The 18,296-nt window shown below is 34.2% G+C and overlaps 2 protein-coding genes across 2 annotated transcripts in view; both read left to right on the forward strand.

Annotated features, from left to right (window-relative positions):
* The first annotated feature begins 694 nt into the window (after window positions 1-694).
* On the forward strand, window positions 695-10,852 carry Tnpo-SR (transportin 3). The gene is made up of 10 exons (XM_068776293.1): window positions 695-938; window positions 1,060-1,947; window positions 2,538-2,717; window positions 3,611-3,774; window positions 4,198-4,411; window positions 5,504-5,898; window positions 6,961-7,281; window positions 7,833-8,017; window positions 8,966-9,209; window positions 10,261-10,852. The coding sequence occupies exons 1-10, from the start codon at window positions 825-827 to the stop codon at window positions 10,319-10,321; spliced, it is 2,766 nt and encodes a 921-aa protein (XP_068632394.1). The 5' UTR covers window positions 695-824; the 3' UTR covers window positions 10,322-10,852.
* A 917-nt stretch (window positions 10,853-11,769) lies between these two features.
* The window catches only part of LOC137932973 (apoptosis-resistant E3 ubiquitin protein ligase 1), a 51,867-nt gene continuing 45,340 nt past the window's right edge, over window positions 11,770-18,296 (forward strand). Inside the window, exon 1 of the mRNA XM_068776668.1 lies at window positions 11,770-11,935. Within this exon, the coding sequence (XP_068632769.1) occupies window positions 11,770-11,935 (166 nt within the window). The remainder of the gene's footprint in view (window positions 11,936-18,296) is intronic.

Here is an 18,296-nt window from a genome sequence, read left to right on the forward strand (position 1 = left end):
GAGTTTAAATAAATACAATAAAATAAAAATAACGATAATCCCGAAGCGGGTAAAAGCGAATTAAGTGTATTGAACATCTTTCCTTATTTAGTTTATTTTCTACATTAAAGGTTATATAGACGAAAAAAATTATAAAATCCTATCTTGTATAACATATTTAAACAATGATAATTAGAATAAAAGACTTTGATAAAATTGGGTCAGCGATTTTAATTAATCTATTTTTGAAGATTTGTTATGAAAGTGCATCATGAAAGCGCAATTAAAGCGCATTATGAAAGTGTTAACATTAATATGAAGCTCATTTAATCAAAATATTTCAATATTTAGACATTAAAGTTAAATTGAAATCTGTAAAGAATATTACTGTATTAAATAACTACTTTTATTTTACATAAATATTTTTATTATAACGTTGTAGTATTTATTTTAATTATGTAACGAATATTTAAATTTTCAGAATAAGTATATCAAATACCGCTTAAAGCAATTCTGTCCCTGACAACAAATAAATATCCTTATTTTAAAATTTTTATTAATAATTAATCCAAACGTTCCATGGATTTAGATTTTAATCTCGCAGTAACAATTAGCACCGGTGAATGTAACCGATAAATTTAAAAAACCGATTTTGCAACCGTTTCGACATAGGTACGGTGCATCCCTATTCAACAATATCAAATGTGGTGCTAAATTCGTTTGACGTTGCTTGTTTGATTATTCCTCTTTTTCGTTGCTTCTGAAGTGTTAGAATGAAAATATTTGATTTGTTTATTATAAAAGGAAAGTGTTGAGATTACCTCTCGACTCGTTAATATATTACGATGGAGGCTCCGTCAATGGACACTGTTTATCAAGCTATCAGTGCATTATATGATAACCCTAATGCAAATGAAAAGGAAAAGGCTTCTCTTTGGCTCGGAGATGTACAGAAGTCTGTGAGTAAAACTAATTTTACTAATATTTAAAATCAGTAGGTTTTATTGAGTTTAAATATTAACAATCTTTGAAGGAAGTTAACGATCTTATGAAGTAATGTTTATATGTTAATTGTTACAGATACACTCATGGAAGATAGCAGATCAGCTTTTACAGGAGAAGAAAGATGAAAAGTCTTATTACTTTGCAGCACAGACTATGAGATCAAAAGTTCAACATAACCTTGCAGAGTTGCCTTCAGAAGCTCTGGTATCCCTTAGAGATTCATTAGTGGCTCACTTAGAAAACGCAGCCGGTACGAGTAACCCTATCCTCACACAACTCTCATTAGCTCTAGCAGATCTGGCTCTTCAAATGCAATCATGGCAGAACTGTGTCAGTGACCTCATAAAGTTGTTTTCAACTAAAAATGAATTTGCATTGCTAGAAATATTGACCGTACTACCTCAAGAAATAGACTCCTCAAATCTGAAACTAGGAGAGAATCGCAGAGAAGAGATTAAAGGTGAACTGAGGGCAAATTCAAATTTAGTTTGTTTATTCCTTAAAGAGAGCATAACTAACTCGCAGAATTCTCAAATATCATTAAAAATAGTTAAATGTATGACTTCATGGGTACAGGTTCGCGCTATTAATATACAGGATGTATCTCAAAATGCAGTTATTGGGTTTTGTTTGCAAGTTATGAGAGATCACAATTCAATAAACTTATTACATGATGCTGCATCAGATTGTATTTGTGCATTGTTACACTGTTTAGAAGAGTTCTATAATAATGAAGATATAGAGAAGTTGTTATTTGATAGTATAGCATCCTTGGAGGAAAGCTATCATATGGCAGTTGCTCATGAGGAAGAAGAGAAAGCGGTGAACTATGCAAAAGTTTTTACTGAACTCGCAGAGACATTTTTGGAGAAGATTGTCTTTTGTACATCTAGTGGAAGGGTTCACTTTGCTATGAGGTCATTAGAGTTGGCATTGGTCTGCGTGGGTCATCATGACTATGAGGTGAGATCCAAAATTTATTTTTAATAATATTTTTGTCAAAAAAACTTATCTATGTATCAAAGAAGACTATACATTAGGGAGACCAGACAGTAATGTTGTTTTTGTCAACATATTTTACAGAAAAACCAATTGATTTGTTACTGCCCCGGCATTAAACATTTTTATACTACATGGCAAAAGGTTGTTGATAACGAAGGTGAACATATTGTTGATAAGAAAAAAAACTTTTTAAAAATCAGCTACTTTTTGCGCATTTAACTTAAGAAAGCAACATTACTTTCCTGTCACTCTAATATATTTATTATTGTTACATTGACCATATGGTTTTTAAGACTTATCAACTCTCTCTGGCCAGTCACATGAGGCTATGATATAATATTTAATGCCTACTGCTGGCCTGGGTATTCATGTGATGTCTGTACAGTATGTAACACAGTGGACATATTTAAAAACATTATTAATAAATTGTTTGTTGTAGTATGGTAAAAAATATTTTTAATCTGTGGCAATTATTGTTAGTCTACATGCCTATTTTGTTAAGTACAATAATAAGTATTAAATTAATTTATGAATATAAATTTGTTTTTCAGGTAGCAGAGATAACATTTAATCTTTGGTATAGACTGTCAGAGGAAGTATATCAACGGGATCAACAGCCTTTGACGGATGCATTCAAGCCACATATAGAACGGCTGATAGAAGCACTTGCACGCCATTGCCAATTTGAACCAGACAATACTAAATTACCTGATGAGGGAGATGAATTCTACGTAAGTTGTTTTATAAAACATGAGATGATTCTATTTGAGAATGCAATCCGTAACATTCTGATGTAACTTTAGGTGTGCTAACGGGTTGGGTCATGGGCGTTGAAGGGAGCCTTCAACGTCCTAAAATGCGAACCTGGGGAGGACAGCAACACGAAGTGGACTCAGGTTGCTGCTGCCCAGTGAAGGTATCGAGACAGGTTCAGCCTATTCTCAGGACTTGCTTAGGCACAATGTCAAGGGACACTGATGAATTACATAGATCTCAGGGTCCAATCAACATACTACTGGCATCCACCAAGAGGATTTTTGTACACATATAAATAGATATTAGTTTTGGTTTCGTAATTTTTCAATTATTATTTTATTACAATTCTTTATAATATACACTAAGACACTTTTATTAGACAATTCTCGGAGACGATAAATATAAAATAGAAACTTAAAACTGGTTGTGTATATAGTTTTTTTTTTTATACACGAACTGACATACATGTGTCAACTTGAGATACAAAATATATGAGCTCTATTGATAGATGAAGATGTTGAGATGTATTTGTATGTAATGAAGGTAGACACTAGAGGCATATAAAAGGAATTCTCTTTATAACTTGGTCAGGGAGCCTAGATTCATCACAAGAGAACATCAGCTCATTTCTGGAATTTACTTCTAAAGTAACAGGCAGGATCATTTGCAATTTTGCTTAGGTTAGTGGAGTCTGGTTGGTGAAGATGAATACCAATGCATTGCAAAACCTACCTGATCTTGCAGGGTCATCAGCCCTGATCTCTGTACCATTGTACAGTAGCAAAATAAGTCAATTTTGCTACAATACAATGATCCTAGAAACTACATGTTGACTTTGTGGTAAAAGGTCATGTGTTAATTGTTTCAGGAGTTTCGAATGAAAGTGATGGAGCTGATCAAGGATGTGGTATTCATGGTGGGCTCGAGTGCAGTGTTCAGGCAAATGTTCACGGCTCTGCAGTCGGATAGTTCATGGGAGCATACAGAGGCGGCTCTCTTCGTTATGCAGGCTGTAGCCAAGAACATACTACCGTGAGTTTTTGTATTTAGTTATACTCAAGTTTCAGGTGTCGGTCACTTTTCCTAACATCCACTTTGGGGGCTCTTATGCCATACTTCTAATCTGCTGAAATAATTCATGTGACATCACAAGCCAAGATTCGCTTCATCTTTTAGATTAGTTATTGTCAAAAGATTAACAATGTTTGACCATGGTTAAAAACAATGTTTAGGATATTTTTAGATAAAATGATGAATGAATAAATACCCAGGAAGGACAGCACCTAGAACAAGCTCTCAATATTTTATATATATATATATATAGTTTTTGGACTATCACTGAGGCTAAGAAATATTGTTCTGTCACCATATCCTCAATTTATTATCTTAATTAAAATTAAAACTTGTGTTATTCTAAGATATATCCAGAAAATGATTCATTTTATTCTTGAACAGAGATGAGCATGAATATGTGCCAAAGGTAGTGGAAGCTATCCTGTCTATGCCAGAGGACAGCCATGTGGCAGTTCGTCGCACCTGCATTCTACTGCTGGGTGAGCTGTGCGAGTGGGTGGAGAGGCACCCGGAGTGCCTACAAGCCTGCCTCCACATGTTGGTGCGAGCTCTGCAGCACCGTAACTTGGCGCCAGCTGCAGCACAAGCCTTGCAGGTTTGAGGCTTATATATAATACTTGATAGAACCTTAGGATAAATTTACGCTGCAGGGTCATAGAGTTGTGAAGTACTCATATATGCTAATAACCTGTACAGAGGTGACAAACATTTTTCAAATTTGTAATTATATGCATAGACGCATAGACATAGAAAGCATCGCCGTTATGATGGGCGACGACAACCTTCGCCCATCATTCCTATTTTTCGCTCGTGGGGTGGCAAGTGATACGGTTGAAAGAAATAAAACTGTATAGAATAAGGTACTTAATAAACTTTGCACAAAATAAATTGTTAACCAATAATAAGAAATATAAAAAGAAATGTGTAATAAAGAATTAAGAAAGTAAAAAAAATGTGTAAATAAAGATAAAATAAATGTAAGATAAAATTAAAGAATAAAAATAAATTAAATGTACCTAGCCACCTTAGAGTAAAAAGATGATGGAAGAAAGGCGAGGAAAGGAAGAAGGTAGAGAAGAGCAAAACGAAAGATATTGTGAAGGACAAAAGTAAAGAATGAAAGATATTGTGACGCGTGAAAGAAAGTGATAAATAAAGAAAAGACTGAAAAAAAAATTTATAAAATCCTTGATCCCAAAAAGTTAGGGGTATGAAAGGCCCCCAATAGCGGGGGCCATATAAAAAAAAGAATTTGAAAATTTATATGAAACTTTTTAAAATATATTTGTAAATATAAATGAAAGAATAAACTAAAAACACTGTAAACTTAAAACACATTTACTTTATTTTTCTTAATAATTATTTTTATTTTACATGCCTTGATAATTCTTTACAATTTGGTAATTGTTGATCAAAGCACTGTTACATAATTTATTTAATACTAATTGATGTTGATCGGTGTTTGAATAAATAATCCACATAAGTACATTTTTGTATTGAATCAATTCATCAAATAATCAAATCGGAAAATAATCTTTCAAAGTGTTGCAGTCCTGGAGGTTGGAAGGAGGTGTGCTGTTATCACCTCCAAAGTGTAGATATACCATATACATACCATACAACTATATTTAATCATCTTTTATATCAGTAAATTATTGAATAAATTTGGTGTTCCCTATGGTTACAGAGCATTTGCAAGGCATGCCGCACGCAGGCGTCTGCTCATGTAGCGACTCTAGTAGCGGCGGCCAGGACAGCTGATGCAGCACCGCAGCCCCTAGCAGGACCTGCAGGTGCTACGCTGCTGCGAGCTCTGGCCGCAGCGCTGGGTGCTCTGCCACCACCTCAGCTGGCAGCTGCCATGCGTGATGCCGCCGACGCACAGCTGCAACCGCTTCGTGCCCTGTTGTCTACTACAGGGGATATCAAGAAAGGCACCAGAACAGACCCAGTGCTTTGGTTGGACCGTCTCGCTGCGTTGTTCCGCGACGTGGATGTGCCACACTCTGCAGTCGGTGACTCCCACCCCTGCATGCCGGCAGTCAACGACTCCTGGCCTGTCTTGCATGACGTCATGAAGAAGTAAGTTTCTAGATCAGCATACAATAATCATTTAATATAGACATCACTTGTTAAATTCAACTTAGATGGGTATTTGTGTAGCTTCAAACCATCTCGTTCAAAATACTGCAATGCCTGAACATAAATGTCTTTGACAAGGGTGTGGTGCCTGTGATGACGTACGTGAGATATGGTTACTTCAGATTAAAGCTCAAGGTCACTCAGTGAGTAATGGAGAGAACCATATTCAGAGCTTTTCTGCGAGATCTAATCAAAGATGAAATCAGCTGAAGGAACAATGTTAACATAGTTCAAAGATTTGCGCTGTCCGAAGTGGCAATATGCAGTAAGCTTCTCAAGCAGTGACAAGCTGGTAGACGTGGCGTGATTAGGATTTCCACTAGGTGGAAAGATTAGTATATCATCATTTCAGCCAGTGAGACATCTTCTGCTAGACATAGGCTTCCGCAATAAACAGTCTATAGGTCCTATATTCTATAGGATATTATCCTATAGGACCAATAGATCCTGAGTTCAGCATCTTTCGACAACCTTAACTAGGATGTCTGTTTATTTTGTTCAATGTCCTTAGTTGTGCATGCTGGACTGTGGTTTTCACTCTGGAATCTTAAGGCCTCATCGGACATCTGTTTTGCACGTTTTGTGACCTGCCCATACAAATTGTCTCTCTCTCTCTCTCTCTCTCTATTTATATCTAATATATAAAATTCTCGTGTCACAGTGTTCGAACTTGAACTCCTCCGAAACGGCTTGACCGATTTTTACCAAATTTTATATGCGTATTCAGTAAGTCTGAGAATCGGCTACTATCTATTTTCCATACCCCTAAGTGGTAAGGGTGGTCCACCCCTAAATTTTTTTTATTTTTTTAGACAATTTTTTTAGTTTTTTTTATTATGATACAGCATACAAAAATGCATGCAACCCTAAATTTTTACCCCTCTACGATTAACCCTTATTTTTTATTTGTTAATTAAAAACTTTAATTTTTTTTGCAGTTTGCGGGATCAGCTAGTATATATATATAATATTATTTAAAGTATTAATGTGATGTTTCTATAGGTGGGTGTGCGAAGCGAGGGTAATGGAGCGCGCGTGTCGCTGTATTCGTTTCGCTATACGAGCTGCGGGTCCGGCAGGCGCGGAGCTCCTCCCAGCTCTGGCACGCGCACTGCCCGACTTGTACCACCAGCGGCCGCACGGCTGCGTGCTCTACTTGTGCGGGGTGCTGTGCGACGCGCTCAACGGAGCTCCAGGCGCTCCAGAACTCCTCATCCAGCTCCTGCACGCGCTACTCCCGCCTGCATTAGCTCTGCTACAGCGTCCCAAAGGCCTGCAGGACAACCCTGATACTGTTGACGACTTATTCCGACTCTGCATAAGGTATAACAACTATTTTATATACACAGTATTAGTAACTGTTTGAGGTGTGTAAAAAGATGATTAGACTTCCTTTCTTTTAGGAGGGATTCTCATCATTTTTTTCTTAATAAATTGTTTAAAAATGATAAATATAATATGTTCCTCACATTTTCAAGGGAAACTTAAATAGTCTGAAATGTCTTTTGTTATTGAAGTATCTTTATTGGTGGTCGTCACATTCTTGGACTTTCCAGCCCCCATGTTGTCCCCATACTTGTTGCACTAAGTATGCCTCTTGCCCTCAAGTGAAGTATTTTGGGCGGGGAGGGTGCAAAATCTCTAAGACCTGGTATTTAGTGATGTGATGAAGATGAAGTTGGTCTAATTAAGAAGACATTTCCCATGTAAAGAGAAAAAAGTTCAAACTTAATTACTTAAAAGAAATTGTGTTAAGTCTATCCTTTTCAATAATAAGGAACGGAAATTAAAATAAATTTAATTATTCAAGATTTTGATCAGAGGTGGTACTCAGTGAAAGTATCGGGGTGTTATACCATGGTGGATGTCACCAGGTACCTGCAGCACATTCCTGTGGGTTTCCTGTCATCGGAGGCTGCGCCATCGGTGCTCCAGTGCGCGGCGCTGGCTGCCCACCTAGACCATCGCGACGCCAACTCCTCAGTCATGAAGTTCCTCTACGACCTGATGCGTTGCGCCAATGAAACCGACAACCGCCCCGAGAAGCAACAAATCAAGGGTGAGGGGATATTTATTACCAGATAACAATTAATAGGATTTTTTTTCTGGATAAATTTTTTAATTCATATATCACTTGAACTTACATAAACTTATCTATACAGCAATAAAATATAATTATGGGACTACTGTACCCTCGGATCAGATTCAGACAGATATAAACATTCAGGCTTGTTATCAAATAGTGGTAAATAAATAAGTTTTCTATTTATGATATATACTTGATGTAAAATAAATTGTTTTCGGTAGATAAATATTAACATAATATATATTTAATTATTACTTCATTTTGCAAGGTTTTACGGTAAAATATTTAAAAAATGCACAAATTTTTTGTACTTTTTTTAAGGTATATATATACTGTGTACAAAAAAGAGTTAGGTGTATGTGTATTGGTATACAGGTGTAGTATTCTTGGTGGATCAGTCATCGTAGCTCCCCTTGGGGGGAGATTCGTCCTGATATGCCTTGTTGTAGGTGTGTATAGGCTGATGTGATGGTATGAAATAAGATGAAAATGTTTAGTATATCTAAGTGTTTTCATGACATCATTGTGTTGTTTCAGCCTATAGATGCACACTATTAGGCATAGGCCTACTCAACAGATATCTATATACCATAATCACCATGCATGGCTGTCAAAGTGTGGTATTTTGGTATGCAGAGGACGCTGCTGCCTATTCTCTGGAAACTTGTTTGTGAGCAGTGGCAATCATCTATCAAATCATCAAGTTTGTAATCCCAGGAAAGGAACCTGCGACCTATGATTGCAATTTAGTCCTGTACCGTTGCAGAACTGACTTTTAATTATTTACTTGTGTATACTTATTTAGCGTATGGGTGCAATAAATTTTATTTCAATGTAGTATACTGTACTCCATTGCTGTTTACTGTACTCTACTGTAGTTTACTGACCTCTAGTGTACTCTAATGTTCTCTATGTGTACAGGTCTAGCGGACGCGGCGCTGACGATGTACGGCGAGCAGCTGACGTGTGCGCTGATGGAGGCAGCAGCGTTGCACCTTCACGCGTACATGTTGGGCGAAGTTGGCGAGGTGCTTTTGGAGTTGCTGGGATGGGCGCGCGCCCATAATGCCGACTGGCTGCGTACCGCTGTGGCGCGCCTGCCACGTGATCGCCCAGCTGCGCCCACTGACCACCAGTGCTGGCAGTTCCACCAGTATGCGCTAAGGTGAGATACACTTGACATCCTCGACCAGCTCTCTACCAACAGCTGGCTTCAGCCTCTGCTGTAAATTTCACAAACATTCGAAAATAAGTTGTACCATCAATATGGTTCTACCCACTAATATTGGATAGTGAATAGACGCCTACTGCAAGGAAGGTCTCCTCATTCACCACTCTCCTGCCACTTACCAGCTGCCTGCTGCCGAATAATACTTGACAACATGTTCGGAGATAAAAATATAGATAATATTATGAGTAGAGGAATATAGATGTCGTAAGAAAAAAAGAAATCTCAATAAAAGTGAAATTATTATTTCACTGCAGAAAATTTCTTTCTCTATATTATTTCAAAAGTAGTACAAAACACTGAAATAATATAGTTTTTTTTTTTTTTTAAATGACAGTAGCATTTTTTCACAAGTATGACATTTTTCTAACATGTAAACGAATCCTTGCGTTGATACTGTCATTGAATAAAACAATATCTCTGTCAGTTTTTTAGAAATAACACAGTCGAACAATTAAAGTATAGTGCAGACCTGTTCTATTATTACTAACACCATGTAATATTTTAATGGCGGGCATGCTTGTCCGACACCACAGTTACCCTCGAGCTGTATAATAGTATCCATTATGCGGCGGTAGCAATATCACGTCACACACGTGCGCGTATTGCACGGACGAGACTCAAGATGCGATCGCAAGATTCATCGATGTGGCGAATACGGCAAACGCACAGACACTGGTGCACAGCCTGAGGATGCCAATATGGAGTAGGGATGAGGAAGTGGTCGCACGAAACGTAATGGTAATAACTGGATATTGTTAGGGCGTTGTGAACAAACAAACAAGACCAATAACTTAAAAAAAAACTACTTTAAAATAGTTAAAGATTTAAATTGAGAAATAGTTTAAAAAGATAGAGTAATATAATAAACACAAGCAGGAACGTGAGAAATAAAAACCGAAAATATTATCTGTGGCATATAGATTCAATAAATAAAAAAAAAATATATTTTAATGAAAATATTGTTATGTGGTTATTTTATTTCCAGAGCCGAGAAATGCAAGGAAATGACAAGACTGCTTCGCGACTTTGCAAGACTATATCGATAGATAAAACAATACAAGTGTAGATATATAACATATATCTTGCAACGGAATCCACTGAACAGTGTTCAACGTGTTTGTAACACTGGCACCTATATTCTTACAGATTGTACGATAATTAAAAAGGAGAAAAATAACTATAGAAATTTCATTTTTGTAAAACCGCCACCATAATACATATGGCTAAAACTTAAAAATTAGATATAAATTTTTTAAAATTCTGGTTAAATATATAAATATAGACTTGAATGTTCCGCGACTGAATAATTAAATGCTCACAAAAACACACACAAAAATATGCCATGCCTTCAGTGTTGTGATTTGAATTTGTTGTGATGAATTTGAAAAAATCTCGTATCTAAAATAATAAAATTTTAATAGAGAGCAATCATGCAATTATGTAATAATTTTGGCTTCCGGGGTAAAAGTTTTAATGTTGTTATTTTAAACAAAGATTTTTTGACATAATCCCCCAAATTTACCTCGTGTAGACTATCGGGACGCTAGAAAACACTATTTTCTTTGAAATGTGATAAAACAATGTATTGTAAATATTTATTAAAATGTTTACCTTTATATGGTATTTTCATTTTACCTTTTTTTATTCTATTCACCAAAATAGTCCATACATATATACAAGTGAACAAAGAAAAGAAAAATGTACATTACAATTTTATGAATGACCATTTGATAGACGCCCACTGAAAAACAATGACCAGCGACTTCCTCACTACTGGGTCTTACCTACACTGGGTCATGGTTGTCACTGTAGGATCTTTCGCCTCTAACTGCCATCGTTTGCACGACCCATTTGCCATTGTCCCTTTTTTTTATTTAAACTTTATTGTTTAAACTCCGGGCACAACACTCTCTGGGTGATTTTGACATTTTAAAGAGGATCATTGTAAGCGCCCATCTCTCGGATCCGTCGTTCAGAGATTAATAGTGTGCATATATTACAAGGATGAAACAGTTCATTAAATTTTAATTATTAAAAGATGTTCAAGTAATATAAACCCGATGCTTTATTTATAAAATAAATTTGATTACAATATTAATAACTCATAATTTTTTAAAAGTTCCAATGATTTATTCCGACAAATTTGTAGTTTGTAGGTGCAGCATAATATCCTCGGGGTTCGTAAGTACAGATTTTTTTATAGGTTATAATAATTATTCACAAACAATAAATAATTATCTAAGTCGCATAATTATTTCTAATGGTTTTATAATATACTGCTCATAATATTATATATAATGTATATGTTTACAAACATTTTAAATTGTTTAATTTAGGTACAATGTTTATATATAAAGTTGAAAGTATAAGCGTGTAATGGAGAAACGTCAAAACGACAACATCGGAACGTCAAGCGTACGAATTTTAATACTGTGTAGAGCTTTTAGTATTTTTATTTAAAATTGCAATGTTGTTATGACTGAAAACAATAATAATGTACAAGCAAATTCATTACTTCGGTTTACTTCTATTTATATTATTAATTGTTTATGTTGCGAGGACAGTTCTGAAACATTTATTTGAGGATGAAAGTTCGCTAGTTGACGAGTGGCTCGAACAAAATGAACTTGGGGACTATAAGAAAATGTACAGGGAATACGGTAAGTGTTTTACATTTACGTGATCCTAAGCCTTTCACTTTTCGAATTAATGTAGAGAAATATCAAAAACTTGATTTTATCTATGCAATAATGGAGACCAAATTATATACTAAAAATCTAATGTTTATGTACATTTTTAAGGAATGATCGATTAGAAATATTATTTTTGATTATCGCAGTCAACTTGTTCATCATTCACAGATCACATAAGATTTTACGTAAATCATTGTAGTAATGCATGTATAAATATTTTTATCCATAACATTATGTATAATATTAAAATTATGCTAATAAAACTCTATATTTACTAATGTTAGAATTGGTTATACATAATTTTACTCCGGACACCCTGACACAGCCATAAAAAAATTACTAAGGGAAGTTTTATACAGAGGCAAATAACCAAAATGTATTATAAAGAGTCTGTATACCAATTTGAAAAATGTATTTTTTCAAATTGGTATATATATTATTTACAGTAATGATATATTTGGTATACAGATTTCATTGAAAATTTTTAGAAATATCATGCAACTCCTGAAGGATTTACACTTTTGACTAAAAATGCAAAGTAAATGATGCGACTGTTTAAAATTATGTATGTTTGCAAACAATAATTATTAAACATTGAATTAATAAAACTTGACCATCTATCAAGACTGAGTGATGTCCAATTAGAATGTTACATACATGTGACTGTTTCATAAATTTTGACTAATATTAATCTGCTTGTATTAAAAAAAAAACGTTGCAAAATTACTCATCAAAAATAGCAAGTCAATCAGTTTTACTGTTCTTTTCTTGTTAGTTTTTATTTTGCATAAACATTTGTATATGAAATCATTACCTTGTTTACATTTTATATTTTTTAATTCTAATGTTTATCTATACAAATAAATAAAAATAAATTCGAGTGTCTGTTTGTAATATTAAAATAACTGCTGTTTACTACATGCACATGAATATGTATATTATATATATACCAAAATAATTTTATTTAATTTTTGTCTGTCTGTCTGTTTGATAAGGTTGATGTTGATGAACCAATTTCGACGGGACCTTTACTGTCAGGTAGCTGATATAATAAGGAATAACTTAGACTACTTTTTACTTTAGAAAAATTATTAAAGGAAAAAAAATAAACTTAATAATTTTTTTGATAATTTGCATGTGAATGAAATCACAGGCACAGTTACTTATAAATAAAATTTTGTAATTTACTAATAAGTTTTTCTTTATGTGCAGTCTGCCAAAAAATTAAAATTTTATTTGTTATGTTGATTAAAAAGGTTGCTCATCCCTGATATAGCCATTCATGCATCTGTGATGGGCCTGTCTTGTTGATTATGGCCATTTCTATGATGAGACTTGAGGCCAAAAGTGGGAACTTCATAATTCGTAAATTATGATTCCTTGTAAAAAGTATGTCATTTTTTCTGACCATTTTTATAATTTAAGTAAAGTAAAGTTTATTATGTGGATGTGGTTTAATAAAACAGAAGATGGAAGCCTCACTGTATAATTAAAGCATCTGATTTTATATATAGCTACATTATTGTAGTCTTTTAACAATTAAAAAGCGAGCGGATTGGAATATCGACTGTTCAGGTAATTTCATTACTTAATTAACCAAATTGGAGACTGTCTAAAGCCACTTTCGCTGATGATCCATGAAGTTAGATTTTTCATGTAAATATACATTGCAATAATTTGAAGAGGCAGATAATAGAAAGAACTTAACCTAACCTTTGTTTAAGTAATTAAGCCCGAATCCTTCTTAATAATATCACACGCAATATTTCGTGAAGTTAGTATTTAGCGGAGTCCAAGGCTATGTAAACAGGTTTTGGTCATAAATTATAATGAAATGTATATTGCCAGTTTGATAATAGCTAAGCTGTAAGGTCACTTAGGCAGGTATATAACCATGTGAGGACCTTCGATATCCCTCCCTAGTTTGTCACTCAATGGAACCTTGACTTGGTCAGCGTATTGCAGGGTATAGGCCTTCACTAATATTGCAACATCCATAATGCAAACTCGTAAAGAGTTAGGATTGGAAGAAGTGATGGAAGACATTCCTAAAACACTACCATATATATAGAATTGAAAAGATTCCTAATAAGGGATATTTGGTTTATTTATTTACTTTATTGGAGATATACAGTAACAAAAGGCAGTAAGAAAGTACAAACTTAGATGCTTAGAAATATAAAATTAGTTACAGTTGTTTCCTTATAACTATCTCACTGAGAACATATAATGATTTATAGTCAAACAATGAAAAAACAAATAAAAATAAAAACATTACTAAACAGGGATCAAAGACTATGATTTATAAATTTATATTATGTTTGTTTATATATTTATATTATGGTTTAAATTGCATTGTATGGTTACGAGATAAAAAAATATAACTTTGGAGTGTATACAAAAATTTGTATGGTAATTTTCCAGTTGATTGCATGAGATGAAACCAGATTACATATGAATGGATACGTAACTCCATAAACCGCAGTTGCGAGAGCTCTGGTAAAGCAATAATTTCGTTTGAACATACAAAGGCAATAGTGGTCATTTGGAGGCTTCAATTCAGCTCGTGACGTCACAACCACCCTACAGTGAAATAAAAACAAAGGGGGACATGAGCGCTTGATTCCGTCAGTCGCGCCGTCGCCGTCGAGCTGAACGGTCGTGTGTATCTCCACCGCATTCCGCTTATAATGTTCGATTTCAAATAAAAAATGATAAATCACATATAAATTACACCATATTTGATTGTATTAAATGTAATAATATTGTAATATTCGAACAATAAAGTGTTTTTCATTCATGAATCGTATCGATTGAAAATTTCGGAACGGCCCGATGCGACGGACTATTTTATTGTGCTAATCATTGATTGGATAGACTTTAATTTTGCGAATCTAGATCTAGATAATTTATCGATATGTGGCAGTTTGAGGACTCGGAGATATGTTCCATAGGCATGATCCATCCCTCTCACAGCCGGAACTCCGGTCTCTCTTTGTTGTCCGGCGTGTCACAGTTCTCAGGTATTGTAAATATATATGTATATATAGTTCTGATCGAGATAATAAAGTAACTTCTCTTGTTATTTACATGGCTTTGTTATGCAGCCTATATCTAATATATAAAATTCTCGTGTCACGGTGTTCGAACTTGAACTCCTCTGAAACGGCTTGACTGATTTTTACCAAATTTAATATGTCTGATTCAGTAGGTCTGAGAATCGGCTACTGTCTATTTTCTATACCCCTAAGTGATAAAGGTTGTTCACACTTAAAAATTTTTTTTTTATTCTTTAACGAAATTTTTTGTTTTTATTTTTTTATGATACAGCATACAAGAATACATACAACCATAAATTTTCACCCCTCTACGATCAACCCTTATTTTTTATTTGTAAATTAAAATAACAATTTTTTTTGCAAAACAACGTTTGCGGGATCAGCTAGTTTATATATAGGATGATTCGATAAATGCTTTAAAGGTTTGAATATATAGCCAGATATCGATCCTTCCTGTATAAATTGATCGCTTTGAAATATGTTACAGTAATAAATTTTTTTATTGATATGCAGACAGTAACTGCTAATACAAAGTCTACCATAGATCACAATTTTTTTTTTACTTTAATAGAATCGTTTAGGCCAAATGCTTGGAACAACTCTTTCAGTATATCATGTTATAGTTTCATTTTAACCATAAACAATAGCCTTTACTCTCTCGGACATCCTGGACAAACCAAACCAGGATTCCTTACGACACTATACAGCATGTTTGGTTAGAGTTGTAAAAGTTTTATAGGACCAAATTTATAGTCTATTTGACACCATAAAACTTTGAAGATTTTATTCCTATTTTTAATCACCTGTATAAACTGATCGCTTTGAAATGCGTTTATAATTTTTTTTCGATTGCAATGCGATATGTCAATTACTTCTGGCAGTACGATGTCTGTAGGGATAAATATTTATTCTAAATTTGAAAATGCCTTTTTATACTATGTAAATATTACGTTTTTTTAAAATAATTTTCTATAAATATACTAATGGATAGTAAATAAGATATATATTAACCCCTTTACAGCTTTTACGTCTAACTAAACACATATACTGTATTATCCTGATAATTTAATGTCATAGTAAAATGATAAATTTGTGAAAGTATGTATTCGACTATAAGTAAACAGTTAAGATAGATTAGTTAGATTAGTTAGATAATCCTGTTAAGTTAGATTTTTTTAGGGGTCCATAAAGTACTGTATAAATAATCAGACTTTTGCTTTTCAAAGTTTGCTGCACGCAGCTAACTAATCCTCCAATCCTTAAGGATGCTATTAAGTAAAAGCTCATTTTAATTCAAGTATGTATCAAATTGGTAGATTCCAATATTATTTCAATTCGGTTTAGTTAATCTTGTTGACTGGATTTAATCCGAGACAATAGGACAACATTTATATATATATACATATGTATATATATATATATATATATATATACATATGTATATGTATGTACTCGTATGTATTTTATGGCCCTAGCTATTGGGGACCGTATCGTACAACCTTTTTTGTTTTTATTTTGGATTGGACTCTCACTGCTGCAGATTACAGACAGTGTTTACTTAATCATTTATTTGCATTCCTTTTTTAATTTTCCTACTCTCCTGTTGTTCTTCTTAATATCTCTCACTCATTCTTTTCTATTCTTTTATCCGTCACATTATCTTCGATCTCTTAACATTTCTTAACGTTTCATTCCTGGTCACTTATCCTTCACGGTTCCTCCTGGATTGTTACTTCATTATGTTACATTCCATTTTCTTATTTTTATCGTTTTAACTCATGTCTATATAAAAGTATTATCATTTAATTTGTTGTTCAATACCGACATCTCTCAACTTAAAATAGAATTTTAGACTTTTAAAAGACTTACTCATATGAGACGAAGCACACACAGGTTATTTGATTGCTCTGTTGAATTCGGATGATCAAGATTTATGAAATATGTAGACACATGTTTTCTTGTCTTAATAAAGTATGGATATCTTTTGACGGTATTTATCAATGGTACCTGTGAATGTCACAGATCATGGTTCTCGTGTATTGGAGAACTTTGTTAATTTTATAAATTCATTCACGTAAATTGATATACACTTACAAGTCTTATGCCTACCTCAAAGATCTCTACATTGGCCGGTTATGTTCTCTCTACGGGATTTGGTACAGGATAATGTAATGTCTTATATTATCGGGAAAATTATTTTTTTTCTCCTGTCGTTCACAATCTCTTTTATTCCTTCTCTTTCATATCTTCCACGTTCTGTCTTCTCTCCATCGTTCTCATTCATATATCACAGACTCAATGACCGGTCATGTTCTCTCTACGGGATTTGGTACAGGATAATGTAATGTCTTATATGATCGGGTAATTTTTTTTTAATGTTTTTATTTCATCCTGTCCTTTAAAATCTCTTATATTACTTCTCTTTCATTTCACGCTTCGCCTTCTCTCCCTCGTTCTCATTCATATATCACAGACTCAATGACAGGTCTTGCTTTGGCCGCATTCAGCGACTTCCTGGAGTTTGTGGTCTACCCACGCCGTGTGAGTGGTGATCATTCGAGAACCTTCTAGAACAATATGACACATCCCCCGCCATTTCATACCAGCAGAACTTCGAACTACGTCAGTGACGTTTATTCTTCTGTAGATTTTATATATCATTTCGTTTATCTTTCAGCCTTCCTGAAAATCTATTTCCTAGCTGTACCATTCACCCTGTATATAAATGTAAACAATCCGTATTTACGACAGTTTCATCCTCTTCAGTACAAGAGACTTGGCCTACTTTATATAGTTTTTCAGTACTTGTGGAAATATCAATGCGCCACTTGCAGCTGTAAATCGCTTTCAGCGGTGTTCGCGGTTCCTCCCCCCTCCCCCCAGGTGGAGGGAGGCGGCATATGTTGCGAACGCGAACAGCCACTCATAGTGGATTTAGAGATTTCTCCTCCTCGTTCCTTTTGTTCGAATATAAATATCTTTGTTCACGTAGAGATTAACATGGACTTTTGTATCGTCAAATATATTTAGTTGTTTAAGCATGGTTCGGAAAAAAGAAACTATTCGGAAATACAAATAATTGGTAGGTTACAACATTGATTTTATATAAAAACGACGATATAAGTTAGGAAATAGTATAAGATGCCTGTGAAACTGTAACATGCAGAAACGCGACGACAACATTTTTTTTTTTAGGAAATTTTAAATTTAATTGTAAAAATAAAGGCAGAGACGATAATATCTGTGCAATATAGATCATAATAATTAAA

Source organism: Battus philenor, unplaced genomic scaffold (assembly GCF_028537555.1).
Source record: "Battus philenor isolate CCGP_79_NKW_IND1 unplaced genomic scaffold, ilBatPhil1.0.hap1 SCAF_12, whole genome shotgun sequence".
NCBI classification, from domain to species: Eukaryota; Metazoa; Arthropoda; class Insecta; order Lepidoptera; family Papilionidae; genus Battus; species Battus philenor.

Excerpts from the sequence above, each read along its gene's own strand:
- Tnpo-SR (XM_068776293.1), top strand. The coding sequence starts at position 825 with ATGGAGGCTCCGTCAATGGACACTGTTTATCAAGCTATCAGTGCATTA. Across the intron at positions 5,899-6,960 it reads TTGCATGACGTCATGAAGAA|GTGGGTGTGCGAAGCGAGGG; the intron begins GTAAGTTTCTAG and ends ATGTTTCTATAG. Across the intron at positions 7,282-7,832 it reads TTATTCCGACTCTGCATAAG|GTACCTGCAGCACATTCCTG; the intron begins GTATAACAACTA and ends GGATGTCACCAG.